Below are 19685 nucleotides of genomic sequence, written 5' to 3' on the forward strand. Positions count from 1 at the left end.
GTGATATCCAGTCACTACGAGAAGCTGGTCGATGAGCTGCGCACCAGCAAAGACCCAGACCGCGTGTACCGCATCAACCCCATACTCGTACAGTCTACGGCAGACATGACGTCAGCCTTGCTGCCTCTGCCCTACGGAAAGGTCAACACGCAACGTAAGACCGAGTTAGAAAAAAAAGATTGTCACGCCATTGTCACGCCATTGTTGCCTGGAGCCCGGGTCATTTGAACGAGGCCTGCATGGCCACTCCTGATTTAGTAATATTCTCTGTGTTGGAAAATTTGACGAGAAGACTATTTTATTTTAAATCGCGATCAATAAAACATGCAACTACACACATCATCAAGGAATATTTTGTTGACTCAAAGAACGTGAGCGTCACAAGACGACGTTCTTTGAGCCAACAAACTGTTCCTTTTATGGCGTGTATAGTTGCATGTTTGTGCAGAATGGCTGTGCATTTTATTTTATTGATTCCGATTCTATGTGTTGTACACGGAAGAGGACCAAGAATGGTGCCCGTGGAAATATGCAAGAATAGCAGTTCGGTACCACCCGGTGGCGAGTTCAATATTGCGCTGATCGTATGTTACCTCCTCATTTCTATCCTCTCTCCTCATCTCCTTTGTCTCCTTGTCTCTTCTCTCGTCCTCCCTTCTCACCACCACCATGACACCGTGTAGGTGCCAGGAGCAAGGGCTATGGAACACGACAGGAGGAGGCCATTCAGCTGTTTGGCTCTCTGGTGCAGGCCGAGTCCATCTCTGACTATGTCCCCGTCATACAGGGCATTCTGCAGACGGCGTTCGACCTGCCCGATCTCAGGAGTGAAGTGAGTTGTGTTGTCTGTATCTGCAAGGGCTTATCTTTTGCTCACCTTGTCTATTATTATTATTAATTTTACAAGTAGGGAATGTGAACTTCAGTAAAAATAAAATTAAAAGCAATCTCTTATGATCATAGCCATTGTTTAGTGTTTTTCTCTTTTTTTTTTTACTAACACCCTATGATCATGGCCACTATTGCATGTGTTGTACCCCCCCCCCTTCCTTGATTTCATCGCTATACATGTACTCCCTGATGAATCCCCAGGGGTGAAATAATTGGAGATTTATAATTGCAATAGGAGTGGAAGACCTTGGTTGCGATGGCGTTGGAGAGATGATTGTGTACCGCTGGCTGGAAAATGTACAGTACGCATAGTAGAGCTACTCTCACGATGCGCAAACATCAATGTACGTTCATGCGTGCGCATGTATGTGCGTGTGCGCGGTTTCTAGATCTACTGTCAACTAATCAAGCAGACGGCCGGTGTGAAACATCCTGATGGTCTGCTAACAGTGAGGACATGGCAGGTAAGAAAACACATTGCAAGCTCTGCTGCACTCTTTCACAAGTCACTCTGGATCATGCGAACTCTACTGCACTGTTTCAGGAGTCACTCTGTATCATTGCAAACTCTGCTGCACTCTTTCACAAGTCACTCTGGATCATGCGAACTCTGCTGCACTGTTTCAGGAGTCACTCTGTATCATTGCAAACTCTGCTGCACTCTTTCACAAGTCACTCTGGATCATGCCAACTCTGCTGCACTGTTTCAGGAGTCACTCTGTATCATTGCAAACTCTGCTGCACTCTTTCACAAGTCACTCTGGATCATGCGAACTCTGCTGCACTGTTTCAGGAGTCACTCTGTATCATTGCTAACTCTGCTGCACTCTTTCACAAGTCACTCTGGATCATGCGAACTCTGCTGCACTGTTTCAGGAGTCACTCTGTATCATTGCTAACTCTGCTGCACTCTTTCACAAGTCACTCTGGATCATGCGAACTCTGCTGCACTGTTTCAGGAGTCACTCTGTATCATTGCTAACTCTGCTGCACTCTTTCACAAGTCACTCTGTATCATTGCAAACTCTGCTGCACTGTTTCACAAGTCACTCTGTATAATGCGAACTGTGCACTCTTTCAGGAGTCACTTTGTATCATTGCAAGCTCTGCCGGTCTGTTTGTCTATCCTTCTGCCTGTCTCTCTGCCGGTAGGTCTGTCTGTCTCTCTGCCTGTAGGTCTGTCTGTCTCTCTGCCTGTAGGTCTGTCTGTCTCTCTGCCTGTAGGTCTGTCTGTCTCTCTGCCTGTAGGTCTGTCTGTCTCTCTGCCTGTAGGTCTGTCTGTCTCTCTGCCTGTAGGTCTGTCTGTATGTCTGTATATCTGTCTGTGTATATAATTATGTCTGTCTGTCTGTCTGTCTGTCTGTCTGTCTGTCTGTCTGTCTGTCTGTCTGTCTGTCTGTCTGTCTGTCTGTCTGTCTGTCTGTCCGCCTGCTATTCTGTCCTTGTGTAGGTGTTGGCATGTATGTGCGTGTGCTTCTTGCCGTCAAGAAAGTACCTCCGCTTCCTTAGCTGGCATCTAAAGCGGTAGGTGCCATTGGTTTAAATTCAGTGTCTCTTCGCCAAGGCCGTAGAAGTCGGTGCGCTTTTCCATAGTCGAAATCAACCTCCACCTGCGGATATTTCCGTTTCTGAACCAGACTGGCTGTATACGGGTATATCTGTGTTGTAGGAGTTTTGTTGCAACTTTGTTTGGTTTGCTACTGCGATGGTGGCGGTAGTGGTTGTGGTAATACTGCTGTTATGTCGGTTTGTGTTTCTCTTTTCTAGAGTACAAGCACAGCATCCCAACACGGAATCAGCGCGCTTTGCAGCGTACTGTGAGAAGGCGATACAGAAGACGAAGACAAGGTTAGTTTCAGTGACACGGTGCTGTAAAAGATCAAAATCACTGTATCTCGAGCCTCGCTGTGCGTTGAGCATCACAGTGCATCACGGATGGCTGATCATACAGTTGATGCCCAACTGGTTCATGTCTACGTCTGTGCGTGTGTGCATGCGTGTGCCCATGTGTCTGTGTGTGTGTCCCATATGGTGCAGTGGTATGTGCAGTGATTTCCAATCGATAGATTGCGGGTTCGATTCCCGACGATTATGGTCACACACGTCTTTCTTCTCTTTCTCAGACTCTTCCTGACTTTTCTTTCATTCTCCTGGGTGGTTACCAACAGCCAGTGCATGCCGGAGTATGTGGTGTGATGTGTGTGCGGGAAAAAAATGAAAAGACCAAAAATAGGGATTCACTGGCCAGAAAATGTCACTCCAAATAGCTGTATGGTGTAGACCAGGCTGAATAGTGACGGTCAATTCTTCAGCCTTGCAAGCTGTTGAATGGTGAAATCCCAGCACAAGTTGCTATGGCTTCTGCCGTAGCATTGCTATCATCGCCTCTGGCGATGGGCGTCAAAGGTCAGGTGTGTGTGCATGCGTGCGTGATTAGTCAGTGAAGCTGCAGCAGTGTATAGTATACTCTGTATGGCTGTGATCTCTCAATCAGGCCTAGCCAGTGTATCTGCTTTTTCGAGGTTTTCCTTCTCTCATGTCTGTTTATTCTCCTTTGCCCTTTGCATTGCAGAGACTTCCCACCGTCGCGTGACGAGATCGCCGCAGTTTCGGTAATCCTCATTTCATGTATATTGGCACGGCCAACGCCGTCCAATTTTTACCCACTGATTGCATTTTCAGCATCAAATTCTTGCTGTGCTCCCACTGCTGTATTGTGTGCAACCACCAGTTGTGTGATGTGAAGACAAGATAATTTATAGAGCCTCTATATCCCCTCGCTCTGCGCTCAGAACAGCTATTGATCTGTGCGATGGTCACATGTGGCTTAGGATCAGTGCCTTTGTCTATTCGTGACCCAGGTGGTGGTGGTGGTGGTGGTGGTTGTCGCTAGAGAAATGACTTTTTTGTTGCATTTGTCGTTGCCGGTTTGTCTATTCGCACACTTACACTCACTCTCACACGCACGCACACACACACACACACACGCACGCACACACACACACACACACACACACACACACACACACACACACACACACACACACACACACACATGCACACACACATGCAGGCACGCAAGGAGTTATCCGTCTCCGTCTACTGTTTCGGAGGCGGTGTATGTAAGATCAAGGTCGACTCGTCCACCACTGCCTCACAGGTGAGAGTGCTATGTCTTTTTAACCCTGTTGCGTTTTGTTGTTTTTTGTACTTCGAAGTATTTGTATTATATTATTTTACTTGGGCATTCCCAACCCTAACGTATTTTTCATTGCCCTTATTCCCCTGTGTTAGGGATCTCAGCGCGTGAACTGCGCAGCCAGTCTGCGCAGGTGAGATTTTCGATCCCAAACGCGTCCAGTGCAGAAATCGTGGAAAAGAACATTTTTTTCGAAATAAATCAAGTTGAAGAAGACAGTAGAAATGGCTGAATATTGTGTCCAAGAAAGCACGTTCTACGGCCATCTCCAAGCTACCTATCTCCCAGACACTCTCTCAGAGGAACTATGGAGGGTCAAAGAGCACAATCTTTCACTCTTGGACGCAGCGTGAACACCTCTTCCACTGAGCGCGATGTCTTCTCTCCGAGTGATAATGGCGGCGATGTTCGCGATGGCTGATGCACTGAAAATCGAAGTTAGGACAATCTAACCGGAGAAAACGTCTGAATTTTTGACTGAATCCTCTCTGAAGTGGGTTCTTGCCGCATGGAAAATTATAGGAAAATCGACCGGGGCAATATCGCCTTGGCCACGCTGTCCTTCGGCGGGAATTACAAAGTATGTTCGAACGACGATGAAGATGACGATTCCGCTAGTGTCCACCGCGTCCCCTGGCCCTAGTGTCGAAAATCGACCGTCGCCATTTTTCTGCTGTGTCCGCGAGCTGCACTCAAAACTCGATGACGCAATGTATGCGCAAACACCCTGCGCACTGCACGCGCTGAGATCCCTACCTGTGTATACCGGGGAAATAGCTGCAATATGTATGCGTGCAGGCATGCGTGTTGTGTGTGTGTGTGTGTGTGTGTGTGTGTGTGTGTGTGTGTGTGTGTGTGTGTGTGTGTGTGTGTGTTTGTGTGTGTGTGTGTGTTTTCCGTGTTATGAGTGCTGCACATGTATATGTTATGGTGAAGCCATTGCTTGCTGCCAGTTGCTGGTCTGCGCTAAGGCTTGTATGAGTATGGCATGACTTTCGATCATGCATGAGAAACTCGTCATTGTTCGTGATGTCAACTAGTATGCAGTCAAAACGATCACACGGTATGAAGACCAGATTCTTACTCTTGTTCCGAGGAGAGTTTCAGGAAAAGCAAGCAGAAAGACAAGAATGGCTGCAGGTATAATAAATATGGTGCATGCGTGCAGTGGCGCCAACTGCGCAGTCCGCGTGGACGCAGCGCCAAAAGGGGACCTGCGCCAAAAGGGGAACTCGTAGCACAAATACACCAATACACCCATCACCACATACGGCCCCACCAAGAAATGCATCCTCTCCCAAGGATGGGAAAGGAAGAAAAAACCAAGCAAGAAGACAGACAGGAGAAGAAGACAGAAAGACAGAAGATATGAAATGTGAACAACGTGAAAATGTATGCATATGTGCACGTGTTCCTGTCACCTGCAGATCGTGGAAAAGCTCTGCATGGGCATGGGTGTACAGCACAGCCATAACAAGTTTGCACTGTTTGAGCAGTGTGGGTCGCTGTCAAAGAACATCGAAGATCGTGTCATCGTCGCCGACACCATTTCCAGATTTGAAAGGTGCGGCAATAGCAGTTGAAGACTAGAATATTGTTGTTCTGATTCCCATTTGTCTATATCAATGTTGTTATTATCATTTTCCATCCCATGCTCTTCCCGCATTTCACATCATCAGTGGTTTCTGTGCTCTGTGCTCTCCATAACACGTGTTCAGTCGCGTAGCACGGCTGTTGTAGGTGGTCCGGTTGGAGGGGGGGGGGGGGGGGGGTGTCCCCCCAGGGAAATTTTGAAATTAGGGTGCAAAATCCTGCATTCTTTTGCCATTGAGTTAAAAAAAGTGGCCGCACCGGCTTGCTGCACCCCTGTTGTTAGCCGTAGTAAAAGTTAGAGCTAGTTGTCCTCGCCATTGTCGACGTCGTTCTTGTTGTAGCTATTGAATTCCAATATTTGAATTTGTTTAGTCCTTGGGGCAGGGACTAGACACTGTAGTGAATTCTATCAATGGTGTATATCAGATCATGCATGATTTCCCTTGATTCTGCGTGAGTGCACTGTTTATGGGGGTTAGAGGTTGCTGGTACTGCGTGGGTAGGGTGGGCAGCTTGTGTGGGCAGATGCACGCTCGTGTGTGCGCGTGTGAGTGATTGCAACTTATATCATGTGCTTCCACCACCGGACGTTGTTTGAACCCTGTGTTGGTATTACAGCACCTTTCCCTGCATGGGTCTTGGCACTAAGGCTGCTACAGTGGTCGCACCTGTTTCCATGCACTGTAGCACGCTGCACTGCTGGACCTCTCGCGCCTTGCGCATAACGTTAGCACATTCACATGTCACCTTTCAAGCCGCCTTTGCAGCCAGTTTCCCTTTAAAGCCATTGCGTTTCACCGATCTATTCATTCTCATCTTTCGAAGAGTTGGTCTGCCTTGAGCAGGACACAACATGGCGCAGCGAAAGACACCAACCTCTGTCAAGGCCAAGGCCGAGGAAGCAGCAGCAGCAACCAGCGATGGATTGACAGAGCGGATGCAGCCAGGAGCTCAAGAAGAAGGAAGCCTGCTGCAGTCTATCGTCCAATCCCTCAGCCAGCAGCAGCAGGTTCTGCTTAGGCTCACAATGGTGCAGTCAAGCCAGGCCGCCGCAGGCACACGCAGCGGCCCGCCACCATCCACCTCAAGACAGCCAGAGGCAGGGCTGTGGGCCAGGAGAGCGGAAATACCCCACCTGCCCAGTTCGGACTCGATAGACCTAGCCGGTTTCCTCGAGTGGAAAGTCGAGTGGTCCGACTACGTGTCGTTGACTGGGCTATTCAGAAACGCAGGTACAGTTACGCAGCAGGCAGTTCTCCGTCCAGCTCTGAACGACGGTTGGGTGCGGCTGTGGCAGGCGGGTGTAGTTCCCATAGCCGACGGCGATGATGAGCGGGTTGCTGTCCATGCTTTCCTGAGAAAGCGAAGAAACCCGTTACTCGACCGCCAGGCCTTCCATGGCCGGAGCCAGAGACAAGGTGAAAGTATCAGCCAGTACTTCTCGGGTCTGCCTCAGCTGCATGACGCTTGCAGTTACCCAGATAGTCTGCGGCAGATGCGGGTCACTGTGCGGCCATGAAGCCCAACTTCGGGAAACCTGGCTCCGCGACAGGCTCGTCTGTGGCCTAAGGGATCGAGCGATGCAACGACGGGTGCTCGAAGAAGAGTATGCCAGTGAGTTATCGCTCGATCGGGTCATGCAGATATGCTCTGCATATGAATCCTCTACCGATACGGAATCTGGCCTCGGTGAGCAGCTGCCCGACCTAGCAATGGCGGCGGCAATGAAGTCCACTTACAAGCGGCAGCAGGTGCAGGCAGAAACGCTGAAGTCGGACCTTAGCACGTGCAGGTTTTGTGGGGCGACTCACCCCAAGGGCCAATGCAACTCCTATAACCAGACATGCTATGCCCAAAGGGGGTCACTTTGCCAGGGTTTGTCGACAGCGGACCTCGCCCTCACCAGGGACGACGTCTGTAGACTCGCTGTTCGTCAACCAGGCTGGCCCTTCTAGGAACAAGCTGGTGACGGTTTTTTGTCTGTGGATCAACCTGAAACGGTTCCTGAAATTTACGTATGTGTACACACACTCACACACACACACACATGTTTGTTTGTATGCAGATATCAAGTACATGGTATCAACGAAGGTGGTGAGAAATGGAAACTCTTCTTCAAGGTCTTCTGCTTCTTCGACGTCGAGAACATCAAAATGGACGGCATCGAGGGAGGCTTCCTTTTTGAGCAGGTTAGTCTGACATCTTCAGTGACAATTTGCAGAAGAACTGAAACGATAGACGACGTTGGGGAAATCAGTCACTACTTCTATCGTCAAATGGTGGCCACTTTCTCTATGTCTTCTCTCGGATTGGTTTGGAGTGTTTTTTGTTTGTTTGGAAGCATGTGGCAAGGGATAGTCTACATATGTACGTACGTGTGTGTGTGTGTGTCTCTCTGCGTGGTGTGTATGTGTGTGTGTGTGTGCGTGGTTTCATGTGCACGTGTGTGTGTGTCTGTGGCCGCGTGTGTGTACGTATGTGTTTGTGTATAGGCGTGCGATGCAGTACATCTTGGTCGGTTCCCAGCTAACCAGCAAAGGTTAATACGACTGTCGGCACTGAGACTGCAATACAAAGAAGGAAACTACAAGGCCGGACAATGGAAGTAAGCATTGCGTGTGTGTGTGTGTATGTCTGTGCATTAGGCGGTCGATTCACATGGCTTCGCCAGTTGTGTAGATTAAGCAGTTATCTGGCGCTTGTCTTGATCTGTTTCATTCAGAATCAGACCCGCTATCGTTGCTATAAAGAGAAGATCTGTGGGTGCACATCCAGTGAATTCGTAGATTTGCATGCTTCTCTTGTGATGGGGGAATACATGGTACATGTGTGTGTGTGCTTTTACGCGTGTGTGCGCATGCGTGCATGTGTGCGTGTGCATGTGTGTGTGCTTTTGCGCGTGTGTGCGCATGCGTGCATGTGTGCGTGTGCATGTGTGTGCCTGTCTGTGTGTGCATGTGAAAAAAAGGAATTCTGAACAGCCACATCGCTCTACTTCTACGGTGATTTGTGTGTTGACTAAACCGTGTGTCCGCGTGTGTGTCCACGTGTGTGCCCACGTGTGTATGCACGTACTCATTTTGCACATGCGTGTGTATATGCGTGTTTGTATAATATATGCGTGTGTGTATGTGCGTGTGTATCTTGTTCTCAGCTCTGACCTGTTCAGTTTCTACCCAGTGAAGAAGAAGTCGGGACACGGTGCAGAGCGAGAGCGTAGTGGAACCTTGAAGGTACACACTACCACAGCGTGCCATGGCATACGGAATGACACAATTCCCACATGCTGACACAATTCCCACATGCTGACACAATTTACACAAAAATGACATAATTCACACTCAAAATGACATCCTTTACACACATGATGACATCCTTTACACACATGATGACATCCTTTACACACATGATGACATCCTTTACACACATGATGACATCCTTTACACACATGATGACATTCACACACATGATGACATTCACACACATGATGACATTCACACACATGATGACATTCACACACATGATGACATCCATTACACACATGATGACATCCATTACACACATGATGACATCCATTACACACATGATGACATCCTTTACACACATGATGACATCCTTTACACACATGATGACATCCTTTACACACATGATGACATCATTTACACACATGATGACATCATTTACACACATGATGACATCCATTACACACATGATGACATCATGTCTAATCCCCAGTATGACACACCTACACCTATATCGTTTTTTGTCACGTGACTTGTGTTTCTACTGTGCCTCTGTGATGTTTTCACTTCTCAGGGGACGCTGCGAGGTCTTGGTACAAACACACTCAAGCGTATCCGACAGGGTGAGTCCACCGGATTGTAATATGAGCCGTCAGTTTATTTTAGTTTAATTCCAAGCAATACATGGCTGGGGTAGCCAATGACCACTTTGCGTGACGATTGCAGGGTTTTTATAGCCAACCACGGCCAATATGAAATGTATGTGTGTGTGTGCGTGCGTGCGAGTGTGTGCGTGTGCGTGTATGTACATGCATGGTGTACATGTATGTGTGTGCATGTCTGTGTATACATGTATCTGTGTATCTGCAGGTGATGACAGCCATGTAAACACGGGGTATTCAGAGCAGGAGATCCAGAACATCAAGATGTCCATCTCTGACCAGTGGAAGAAACTCAAGGTAGGACTGTTGAGCCAGAACATTTCGCTGATGATGCAAATAGCCCCAACCAGATGATAGGCAGTTCGTCCCGAGAACCTTATCTCCAATCTACCATGGCTTTTTGTGTACACAGTGCAATTAGTCCGCAGTTAAACGCGCATGAGCACTGCTGAAGTCGAGACCCCTGGTCGGTTTCGCTGCTCTTGCCCCGCCTCCATTGCTTCGGCTGCCATCACTATCTGCATCTCTGTGCGTTTTTTCCGGCGTTTGCACCATGATGGTTTGTGGTTCTTGTAAAAAAAATAAAATAAAAAAATTCCAGTATGTAAAGTCCTTGTGAGAAAAATGAAGAAATCGAATCCCAGACAAAGTTATACAAAAGAGAAAGACCAAGGAACTACAAGTTACGCTATACTGTCCACTAACACCACCAGCTAGGGTTTACCGGGTGTTAGTGGGAACGGACACGATAATTTACTCTCTTTTAACACCACCAGTTACTAAAAAATCAGCTCATGCGATAACATTGCATGACACTGACCGACGGTGGTGTTAGTGGACAGTAAGTATAGCGTAACTTGTAGTTCCTTGGTCTTTCTCTTTTGTATGAATTAAACCTTGGCTCTCCATCTGAGTCCATTCCCAGACAAATTCTTCTTCTGCTCGCACAGCACTTCCAATGGTACTCATGTAGGGCTTGAGGACTTGGTGATGATGTCGAGCACGGCTGGACTGTAGTAATCTTGAATAAGGTTACATATTTGAATCCTAACTCGGATACTGAGCCAGTAATAAATGTAAAAAAGAGAAAAAGAAACACATGATCAATCTTGTTACAGTCGTGGTTAGTTGCTGCATAATTCATTCTCATGTGTTTTCTTCTCTCTTTTTTTACATGTATTTTAATCCGTTCTTCATTTAGTATGTGTATGGTGAGTGTATGACCAGCCCTTTGCATCTCACACTGGTGTGATCTATATCCCTCCCCCAGGTCCTAGTTTAGACATTCTCTACGTATGTGTGGGAGAGATCATCGTAAACATGTGCCATTGTGAAAATCAGCCACTTCGTTGCGTCTGATGCTGCTACTGTTGATAATGTCACTGCCGCTGCTGCTGTTTCTGTTTCCATTCCTGCTGCTGCTATTGTGGTTGATGCTGCTGATGCTCTGCAATAGTAGTAGTATTTATTATTTGACTAGGGGAGTCCCAACAGGCATGACCTTGGGAACCCTAGGTGAATCTTTGTGAGGTGAGCAAAAAAGTACCAGCAGCTTGTGCCTCACGACAGTGTATCTGTTGCTGCTGGTGTTGCTTCTGTTGCTGTTGCTTCTGTTGCTGCTGCTGATGCTGATGCTGTTGCTTCTGTTGCTGTTGCTTTTGTTCCGTTGCCAGGGCATGACAGAGCAAGTCGCAATGGAACAGTACATGGAGATCATTCGGGAGTGGAGTGGCTACGGTGCGACACTCTTCGACGTAGAGGTACGCACTCTTGACTTTGTGTAACCTGCGACAACCAACAGGTCGTGCACGAGACCTAGTCACGAATGCTAGTGCCGTGGCATTTCACGTTGGTTGACTGGTCCTCTCTGCTCATAGGTATTCATGTCAATGTACATTGGAGCAACGTGGCAGGAACCTGGAAATCGGGATTTGGCTTACAACCCGGAGCGTGCTGTAGCTGGATCTATGGCGGGTTGTAACATACAGTCAAATCTGCCGTTAGCGACCTCTGCTGTAGGCGACCATCTACCATTAGCGACCGACTTTCCGAGCACCGACGGTTTCACATACAAACTGACCTGTCCAGAGCGACCATCTGCTGTGCGCGACCAGCGACCGCGATTTCATGCACGGTGGCTGCATTCAAATCTGCTGTAAGCGACCGCGACCCAGGTTCAGTCAGGTGCGAAACTGTACTTGCCAGTGCGCTGTCAACTGCAAAGTGTGAAAATGCGCTGTCTTGCAATTGCGCGCAAGTCACTTGAAGTGCGATCGACTGGCGCCTGGCCTGTACTGAGGCTGTACTGTAGCTCTCAAGTCCAGGCAGTGTCGATCTACTGCCATGTCGCATACGCGTACTATACGGGTATGGTCGTCGTTGAATATCCAATAAAAAAATCACATTATTCTCGTCGATTTGAGTACATGGAAGCATATACCTGGTATGCCGGATTTACCATACATCTGCCGTAAGAGACCATCTGCCGTAAGCGACCGCTTTTTCTTGCACCAAGGGGCGGTCGCTTACGACAGATTTGACTATACCAGCTATATACATGTACATGTATATCCGTAGCTTTCCAGTCACGTTCTCTCGACTGTTTTACATACATGTATGTACACCCCTGTTGTTTCTCTCTCGTAGTATGCCGCCGAAAAGGAGAACAGTCGATTCCCGCGGGACCTGTGGTTGGCGGTGTCCAAGGAGACGATTGCCGTGTATCGCCGTGGTGAAAGCGATCCACTTTGCTCCTATCCGTATGCTCAGTAAGTTTCTGGTCTGAATACGTAAAATACAATTTTCTGGTATTTAAACGCGGAGCTGTGAGAAATGTCGAAAGGTATCTTGAGCCATACACTTTGGTTGGTGTGAAAAGCATCAGAATATGTGTGAAAGTGGTACTTTCCTCTGCTCTCTCATTACAGTCCAGGTCCCATCTTCACAGCCCTTTCCGACGCAACTGTTCGTTGGACAGATGGCGAGACTAACAATCGTCTTGATTACGTCTGAAAGTTCCACCGGCAGTTCGATGGCTACTTGTCCGTATTTGCCTTTTCTGGAAATACCTTAGCTTAGGAAGGCCGGCACCGTACTATCCGGAAAGTGCAACCCTTACACACGCTGTAATCAGCACAGATCGTGAGAAAACCGTACATGACGGCCCGCGACTGCAGTGTCCGCACGAAGCCTTCGGCAAAATGGCGGCGACTCGTGCAAGCAAAGAGAGCAGGCAAGTATGCCCTTAAATACAAAAAAAGCAACAACAACACCAGCAACAGCAACAGAATGCAGAACAAAACGAAAGAGACAACCGTCGAAATCCAAACCACAATTTTGAAGGGGTGCACCGCTCGATTGCCACTCCGTCATGCTTGATAGCTGTTTGTTTTCTCCGCCTTAGAGAAAACAAACAAGAAAAGCCACTCAAATCGCTGTCATCAGCATAGACCGTGAGAAACCTGTCGAACACTGCCTCGTCAGCCGAGATGCTGGCGATGCGTCTACCCATTGCCTTCGGTAGGTTTCTGAGGATGTTAGGCGGGTGGTTGGATTGGATGTTGAGGTAGAGTGGGTTATCATTCGGCTTTCTGTAAGGCTGGTAGTTGCCGTTTTGGAGGTTAAGCGTAACGTCCAGGTAGTTGACGACTTTTAGGTTGGCCTCAATGGTCACTCTCAGGCCAAACAACGCAAAGGCAGAGGTGATATCCTTGCGCACTCTGTCGGCCGCCGCACCAGAGGCATTTCTCAGCACAGCTAGGCCGTCATCGCGGTATAATCCGATGCCGCTCCTATCGAAAATCTCCGCAAGTTTGTCCAGGACCAGCACCCCCACCAACTCGCAGACTTCCGCACCATCATACGATCCCATGGTAACATCGAAAAGACCATCGCCGCGGTTCTTCGCCCATTCCTTACCGTCATGGAACAGCAGGGACTCTCTTGCATGTCTGATGACACGCCTCTCCTGGTCCGTCACTGTGGTATGTCGTGATGCCAGGTCAAGCGCTTCCTCTAGAAGCTGCTCAGAAATCGATGGATAGAACTCGACTACATCGAAAAGCAGCGAAATGTACACTCGTGCTTCCTGTCAATGCCCCTGAACCATTCGATGACTGCCGCAGTGTTCTTCCATAACTTAACACCAGTTCCAGCACGCACCGCACTCACGAGTCTCTCCAGCATGGCTTTGCTTACTCTTCCCAATTCCGACTTGGCCGGGTTGATCAGCCGACAGGCTAAGTCGTTAGCGAACCGGTCCTTATGGTCCTTGAGTGTGACAAAAGCATCGGCCTGTGCCATAACCTCTACGCGGTCGGCAATATCGAGTCCGTGGGCGATCTCCTTGGCTTCCATGTTGATATGTCTGTAGGCATCAACTGGGGCGTGCTTGTAATTCATCGTGATGTTGTCGTCCATCAGCTTCTTGTAACTATCCTTGGGGACTTTGTACAAGTCTTGTCGGCTTTGACAATAATCTCTCCGGACTCTTTCATCGATTTGATGTCCAGGTTCATCTTGTCTTGTATATATATAAAGTTGTGGTGGGTTCATCTACATGTACATACATGTACATGTAGATAAAAGACACACACACTTTATATTAAATTATTCTCTACCCCCTCAAACATACTAGGTCCGGCTCATCGCAATTGTCGCTTATCTTTGACAGTTCAAAACTTGAAGTTTGCTTCGCTTTATGACAAACCCAGCCGTTACTGTACAGAAGAACAACTCATAAAAGACATTCAAATGAGATACAACAGGTTCAGCAATTGTACAGAGCGTAGCGAGTCCGCTGAAGGCGGCAAGGTAGCGAAAAATAGCAAGTTTTTTTCAAATCACGCGAGGTCAAAGATACATACAAGTCAAGACAAGAGTTACTCATCCGATTCAGCATCGCTGGAGCTGCTGTCGCTCGAGTTGACAGTTGCTGGCGTGTCCAACTGCTGGGCCATTGTTTCTTTCGCCTTCTCAGCCTGGCGGATAGCAGAGATTGGAAAGAAGCGGTTGTGGCTGTCACCTCTGCGCTCTGAAGAACTGTGGGCAGCGCGGCTCCCTGTGTGGTGACTGTAGCTATTGTCACCGTGCGTTTCCACGATGCCTTTGAACGAGGCATAAAGAACTCTCCATACAGCTGCCATACGGTCCACTGGATATTCTGACCACGACTGTTCAACTGCCGCCACCAGGTCCGTCACAGTTCTCTTCGCAACCATCTCGACATCAGTCTGAAGACTTGCGAAGAATGCAAGGTCATTGCAGTTCAAGTCGGGTGACTGCGCAGGCTGCGTAACAACACGAATGTTGAAACCTTTCTTCGCACCATGTCGAATCCAGTGCTGTTGATTTGCCTTCGCGGTGTGGGGCCTGTTTTCGGGTTGCTGCGCTTGGATTTTCGCTGTAGTGTGAATGGCCAGATACCGACTTTGCCATCGAACTCGTACGCATCACGCGGCTTAGCTGTGACTGCCAAAAACATCACTTTTGGCATCCGCGATTTGTGATACACACGCGGATCAGCTGGCATGTTCACGACTTGCTCCACAACTCCATCTTTGTTTGCAACATTTTGGGGCAAACAGTACCATCTCTCATGAGGTAAAACCACTTCTCATCCCCGTGGCAAATGTTGTTGTCGACAAACTTCCTCCTGCTCTTTTCGTAGTGCTCGATCGCCCAAGAAAGACGATCGTGCCGGTGTTTGGGGCTGAGAAGTGGTTTAGCGACGACGGCGTGTCGCGCCCAGAGTTTTGCACCAGCGCTTCACGGAGGATGTGCTGCTAGGGAAGCCAGCGCAAGTGAGCTCGCCTGCAAGTTTCTTACAAGACAGCTTACCCCAGTGCTTGTCGTTGATTTCAACCAACTTCTTCGCAAGCTCCTCAGTGAGTACAATGTTTTGGCCTCCACACAAGCTGACCAGGGACTTCCCTGGTCGAATAATAAATACTACTACTACTACCGACTCCTCCTTGCTGACATCACACTCAAAGACTGCCAACGGAGTATTCTTGGGCTTCACCTTTCATCTTTTTGGCATGCGACGAGAATCTCTCCCCGCTCATTCCGCACACAGTGAAAGGTACCGTATTTCTCCGAATATAAGTCGCACCGTTTAACACTAAACTTCAGGGCCAACAAAGAGGGTGCGACTTACAATCGAGCATGATCTACTACTGAAGTGAATGTACTGAAACGATATGACAGACCTGAAAATGGAGATGCGACTTACAATCGAGTGAGACTGATAATCGGGGAAATGCAGCACTCCACGTACGGATCCATTTTGAAATGCTAGGTTGGCATCACAAAGGTGCCTTGGTCCAAGGCAAAGTGCGTTGGTCCAGCAAGATCTATGCAGAATTGGAAACTGGACAGGCAAGGAAAGCATAGAAAACTGGAAACTAACCCAGGAAAACAGGCCAAAGAGCAGCAACAGCCTTTGCAAAACAACCTCCGTTGAACTCGGCTCCTACGCAATGACGTTAAAATCAAGCAAACTCTCAGAACTGGAAACGACTCCAACAGGAAAACGAAACGGAGAAAGAAGGTCGCTAGAACGATCGCGTTGTCAGCTTTTGCAAGTGCTTAGCAGCAGGGCTTGTGATAATCAGGATTTTTTTTTATTTTATTTTTTTTACTATGCTATAATGAAACCACATTGGCACTGAGACTAGGACAAACGTGACAACTACTGAGCAGGGGCTGCACCGGGATTGCTGTGTTGTGGTGTGTGTGTTCTTTATTCGCGTGCAGGATTCTATCATTTGGCGCCCCAGCCACCAACACGTACAAGCTGGTTGTGGAGGGTGAGGAGCCAATGTCCTTCGAAACCAGTCAGGTGAGAATGGTATTTATATCTAGGCATTCATATTTACATCTAGGCATTCTACATGTAGAGTAGTTTCATATCTATCACATGACTTATCACATGACTTATCACATGATTTATCACATGACTAACCACGTGACTTATCACAAGACTTATCACATGACTATGCAGGATACAGTCAACTTCGCTTAAAACGACACTCGGCGGGGCATCAGAAAAGTGTCCTTATTCGCGAAGTGTCGTTATACCCGAAGTCGCATTCTATGTATTACAGTTGGATGGGACTTTGCTCTGGGCATGGAAATTCTGTCGTTATTCGCGAATTGTCGTTATATCCGCAGTCGTTATTAGCGAAGTTGACTGTAGCCATGTTGGTTCCAACTCCACACAAACCCGGCATCTATTGGTCACATGATATGATCCATGTTGGTTCCAACTCCACTCAACCCCTGTATCTACGGGGCACATGATGACGGCCATGTTGGTTCCACTGGCCAAATGCCATAATCACTGCTGCACAAATTTAGTCGCATGTCGCATAATATTATGTGAAAACCCTCAATCTATGGACAGAACTGTTTCGTCCTTTGCGGACTCATCAGCGCAGCAATGAAACCCCTCTATATATTTCTATGGCAGTGCAGCATGCCACTAGCACACACTCATCCCAGTAATAAGGTTGTAGTTGCACTCAATGTCCTTCAGCTCGCTAATATGAGGCATCGGTCTCGCAGCGTTCTCAACATACACTGAATAATGTGTTCTATGCATTTTGACGCGTCGTCTTGCAGGTTCTTGAGATAGCCAAGTTGATGAAGGCGTACATCAACGGCATTGTACGGCGAAGACGGCGTGAAGCACGCAAGAACGCCGCTCCGTAGGCGGCGAGAAATAAAAAAGCGGAATATGTTTGTTGTGCTTACTACTGGCCTACTGGGGGCCTTTCTTCTACCTTTGTTAGCCCTTCTATTTCTCTGACTCATTCTTTCTCCTCTCTATCTCCTCTCTCTCTCTCTCTCTCTCTCTCTCTCTCTCTCTCTCCCTCGCTCTCTCCCTCTCTCTCACACACACACACACACACACACACACACACACACACACACACACACACACAAACACGCACACACACACACACACACACGCACACTCAGTCACACTTACGCTCCTTCTCTCTCTCTCTCTCTCTTTCCCCTCTCCTGACTAGTAATAAAATCTCTTCTGTCACGCTGATCATGAAAGTAGTTATAGGAATGCAGCTGGCCCTGATAGACTAATGCAATTTTATAGTTTTATGATGCATGTATGTTTTGCGCTGGACAGAGTGATTGCTTTGAGCGGCTCACTCCCTGCTCACCTGTGTCACTAGCCGCCGCACGCTGCTCTTAGATCCGCTTGCATGTGATTTTGGGGTACACTTCGGCGATCACGGCGAGAGTGCACTCGTGGATGCACACCTGTTCTCTTCCATTTCGTGGAAGGTGCCATACACATTACAAAAGCAACCTATACAAAAACCCGGCACAGTAACTTCATGATGCATCCTATTTTTTAAAAGATATCCCCATCCGCCCGACTGCTAAATGCTGACCTGTGGGGCTTGCACTTAGTATGTCATCGCTGTGCATCATTACGTCATCGCTGTGCATCCTTACGTCATCGCTGTGCATCCTGACGTCATCGCTGTGCATCATTCAGTTTTATTTACTTTCTTTACTAGAACAGCTCTTAACGCTACGATTGACTTTGCACCCGCATCTCTGTTGTTGATACTAGGGAATTGTTTGAAATTTTTTACTCAGTACCATGTTGCTGTTGCCTCCACTGATTCGTGTAAGCTAGCTCTTCTTCTGAATTTTAAAAAACTTTTGTTTTGCTAGCCGTTTGTGCTTTTGAACGTCTCCCACTCGTTGTCATGACATCACCATATTCTCGCTGCTTTTGCGAATCTTCATGGAAAAAGAATGTGCTAATCATGGATGCCTTGTTAACCCATGGTACATGACCGCTGTGGTTGTATACTTTTTACTTCGTAGATTCTAATGGCCAGGTTGCCAAGTAAGAAGAAAGCTAAAGCGAAGGACAAAAAAAATGAAATAAAGGGCAGAAGAAAATGAATAATACAGTGAAACGTGTCTAAGACGACCACCGCTCAAGGGACTTTCAAACGTGGTCTATGCTACCAGGTGGTCTCCGTATCCAGGGTCTAGCACCCGTTGGTCCTTTTTCCTGTGGTCTTCTAGGACAGGTGGTCGCCTTGACAGGTTTTACTGTAGCTTTAAAACAGAAGAAAAGAGCGGGTGGTACAGCCGTCTTCCTATTCTGAATTCCGTGAACGGAGCAGAGACATTAGCTGGACACATGTAACTATTACACAGCAGCACATTCGCAAGAGAGCTGCCTCGGTCGACATCGGTGAATGTCGACTAACTAAACTACGAGTGGATGCGACAGCTAAAGTAAGTGTGTATAGTAGGTATGGCCGTGCGGGTACCAGGTGTGCCAATGATGACAACAAATCGAATAATGGCTGATACGTTTCATGGAGCAAGTGTACCCCAGAACACACTGCGTTGGGAGATGCTGCGGATGTCGTGGGTAGTGCGTACCACCGCTTAGTCGACTTGTTTTATTAAAAGCCCCACATTTTTAAAGTGAATAATAGCAAAGGTACAAGAGACTCTAGAGAGAAAAGGGAAACCAAGGAGGAGTCCAGGTGGAAAAGGAAACGTCACTTGAAAGATTAGAACATTGAAAGGATCTGTTAGCTTGGGAGCGGCTACAGAGAACCTAGCCTGACCAGCGCGACATGCGGCGGGTGGTACGTGCGCTCCGAAGTCCTGCAAGCGGGTACGCCGATCCGGTGACCTTGAGCACACCCTTCCTCAGGACCAGCCGATCTTGACACTTGACTGACTCACGACTGTCATCCGGAGCACACCAGGAGCACGTCGCACCTTCCACTCAGCAAGCCTGCAAGAAAGCACCAGTCCCTGCTTAGTACACAGTGTTTTGGGGAATTCACCCCTCATCAGTTGAGCTTGAGTAGGCTGAGGAAGATTGTGCCTGAAAAGCACCACTTATAGTGCTCTCCAGGCTAAACCGTCACCAGGGATACAAACTAACAGAGACGCTTCATTTCCAGGTCGACAAACACCTCGTGGGGTCACAGGTAGCAGCGTGAGTCGGAGTCGCTCATCGAGTTGTAAACAGACGTCAAGAGCCAGTAGCTATTTATTCGGCTATCACCTCCCACAACTAGTCGCACG

The 19685-nt window shown here is 48.0% G+C and overlaps 1 protein-coding gene across 1 annotated transcript in view; it reads left to right on the plus strand.

Annotated features, from left to right (window-relative positions):
• LOC135824187 (unconventional myosin-X-like) overlaps positions 1-18396 on the plus strand; it is a 71608-nt gene extending 53212 nt beyond the window's left edge. The window contains exons 42-58 of the mRNA XM_065336921.1: positions 1-154; positions 684-832; positions 1281-1355; positions 2342-2415; positions 2659-2739; positions 3464-3503; positions 3965-4051; positions 5518-5654; positions 7749-7872; positions 8176-8288; positions 8838-8916; positions 9500-9548; positions 9796-9884; positions 11261-11347; positions 12234-12355; positions 16344-16428; positions 17211-18396. The exon at positions 1-154 is cut by the window's left edge and continues 18 nt beyond it. Coding sequence (XP_065192993.1) covers positions 1-154; positions 684-832; positions 1281-1355; positions 2342-2415; positions 2659-2739; positions 3464-3503; positions 3965-4051; positions 5518-5654; positions 7749-7872; positions 8176-8288; positions 8838-8916; positions 9500-9548; positions 9796-9884; positions 11261-11347; positions 12234-12355; positions 16344-16428; positions 17211-17300 — 1635 coding nt within the window. The 3' untranslated portion in view covers positions 17301-18396. The remainder of the gene's footprint in view (positions 155-683; positions 833-1280; positions 1356-2341; positions 2416-2658; positions 2740-3463; positions 3504-3964; positions 4052-5517; positions 5655-7748; positions 7873-8175; positions 8289-8837; positions 8917-9499; positions 9549-9795; positions 9885-11260; positions 11348-12233; positions 12356-16343; positions 16429-17210) is intronic.
• The last annotated feature ends 1289 nt before the right edge of the window (positions 18397-19685 follow it).

Source organism: Sycon ciliatum, chromosome 9 (genome assembly GCF_964019385.1).
Source record: "Sycon ciliatum chromosome 9, ocSycCili1.1, whole genome shotgun sequence".
Classification (NCBI taxonomy): domain Eukaryota; kingdom Metazoa; phylum Porifera; class Calcarea; order Leucosolenida; family Sycettidae; genus Sycon; species Sycon ciliatum.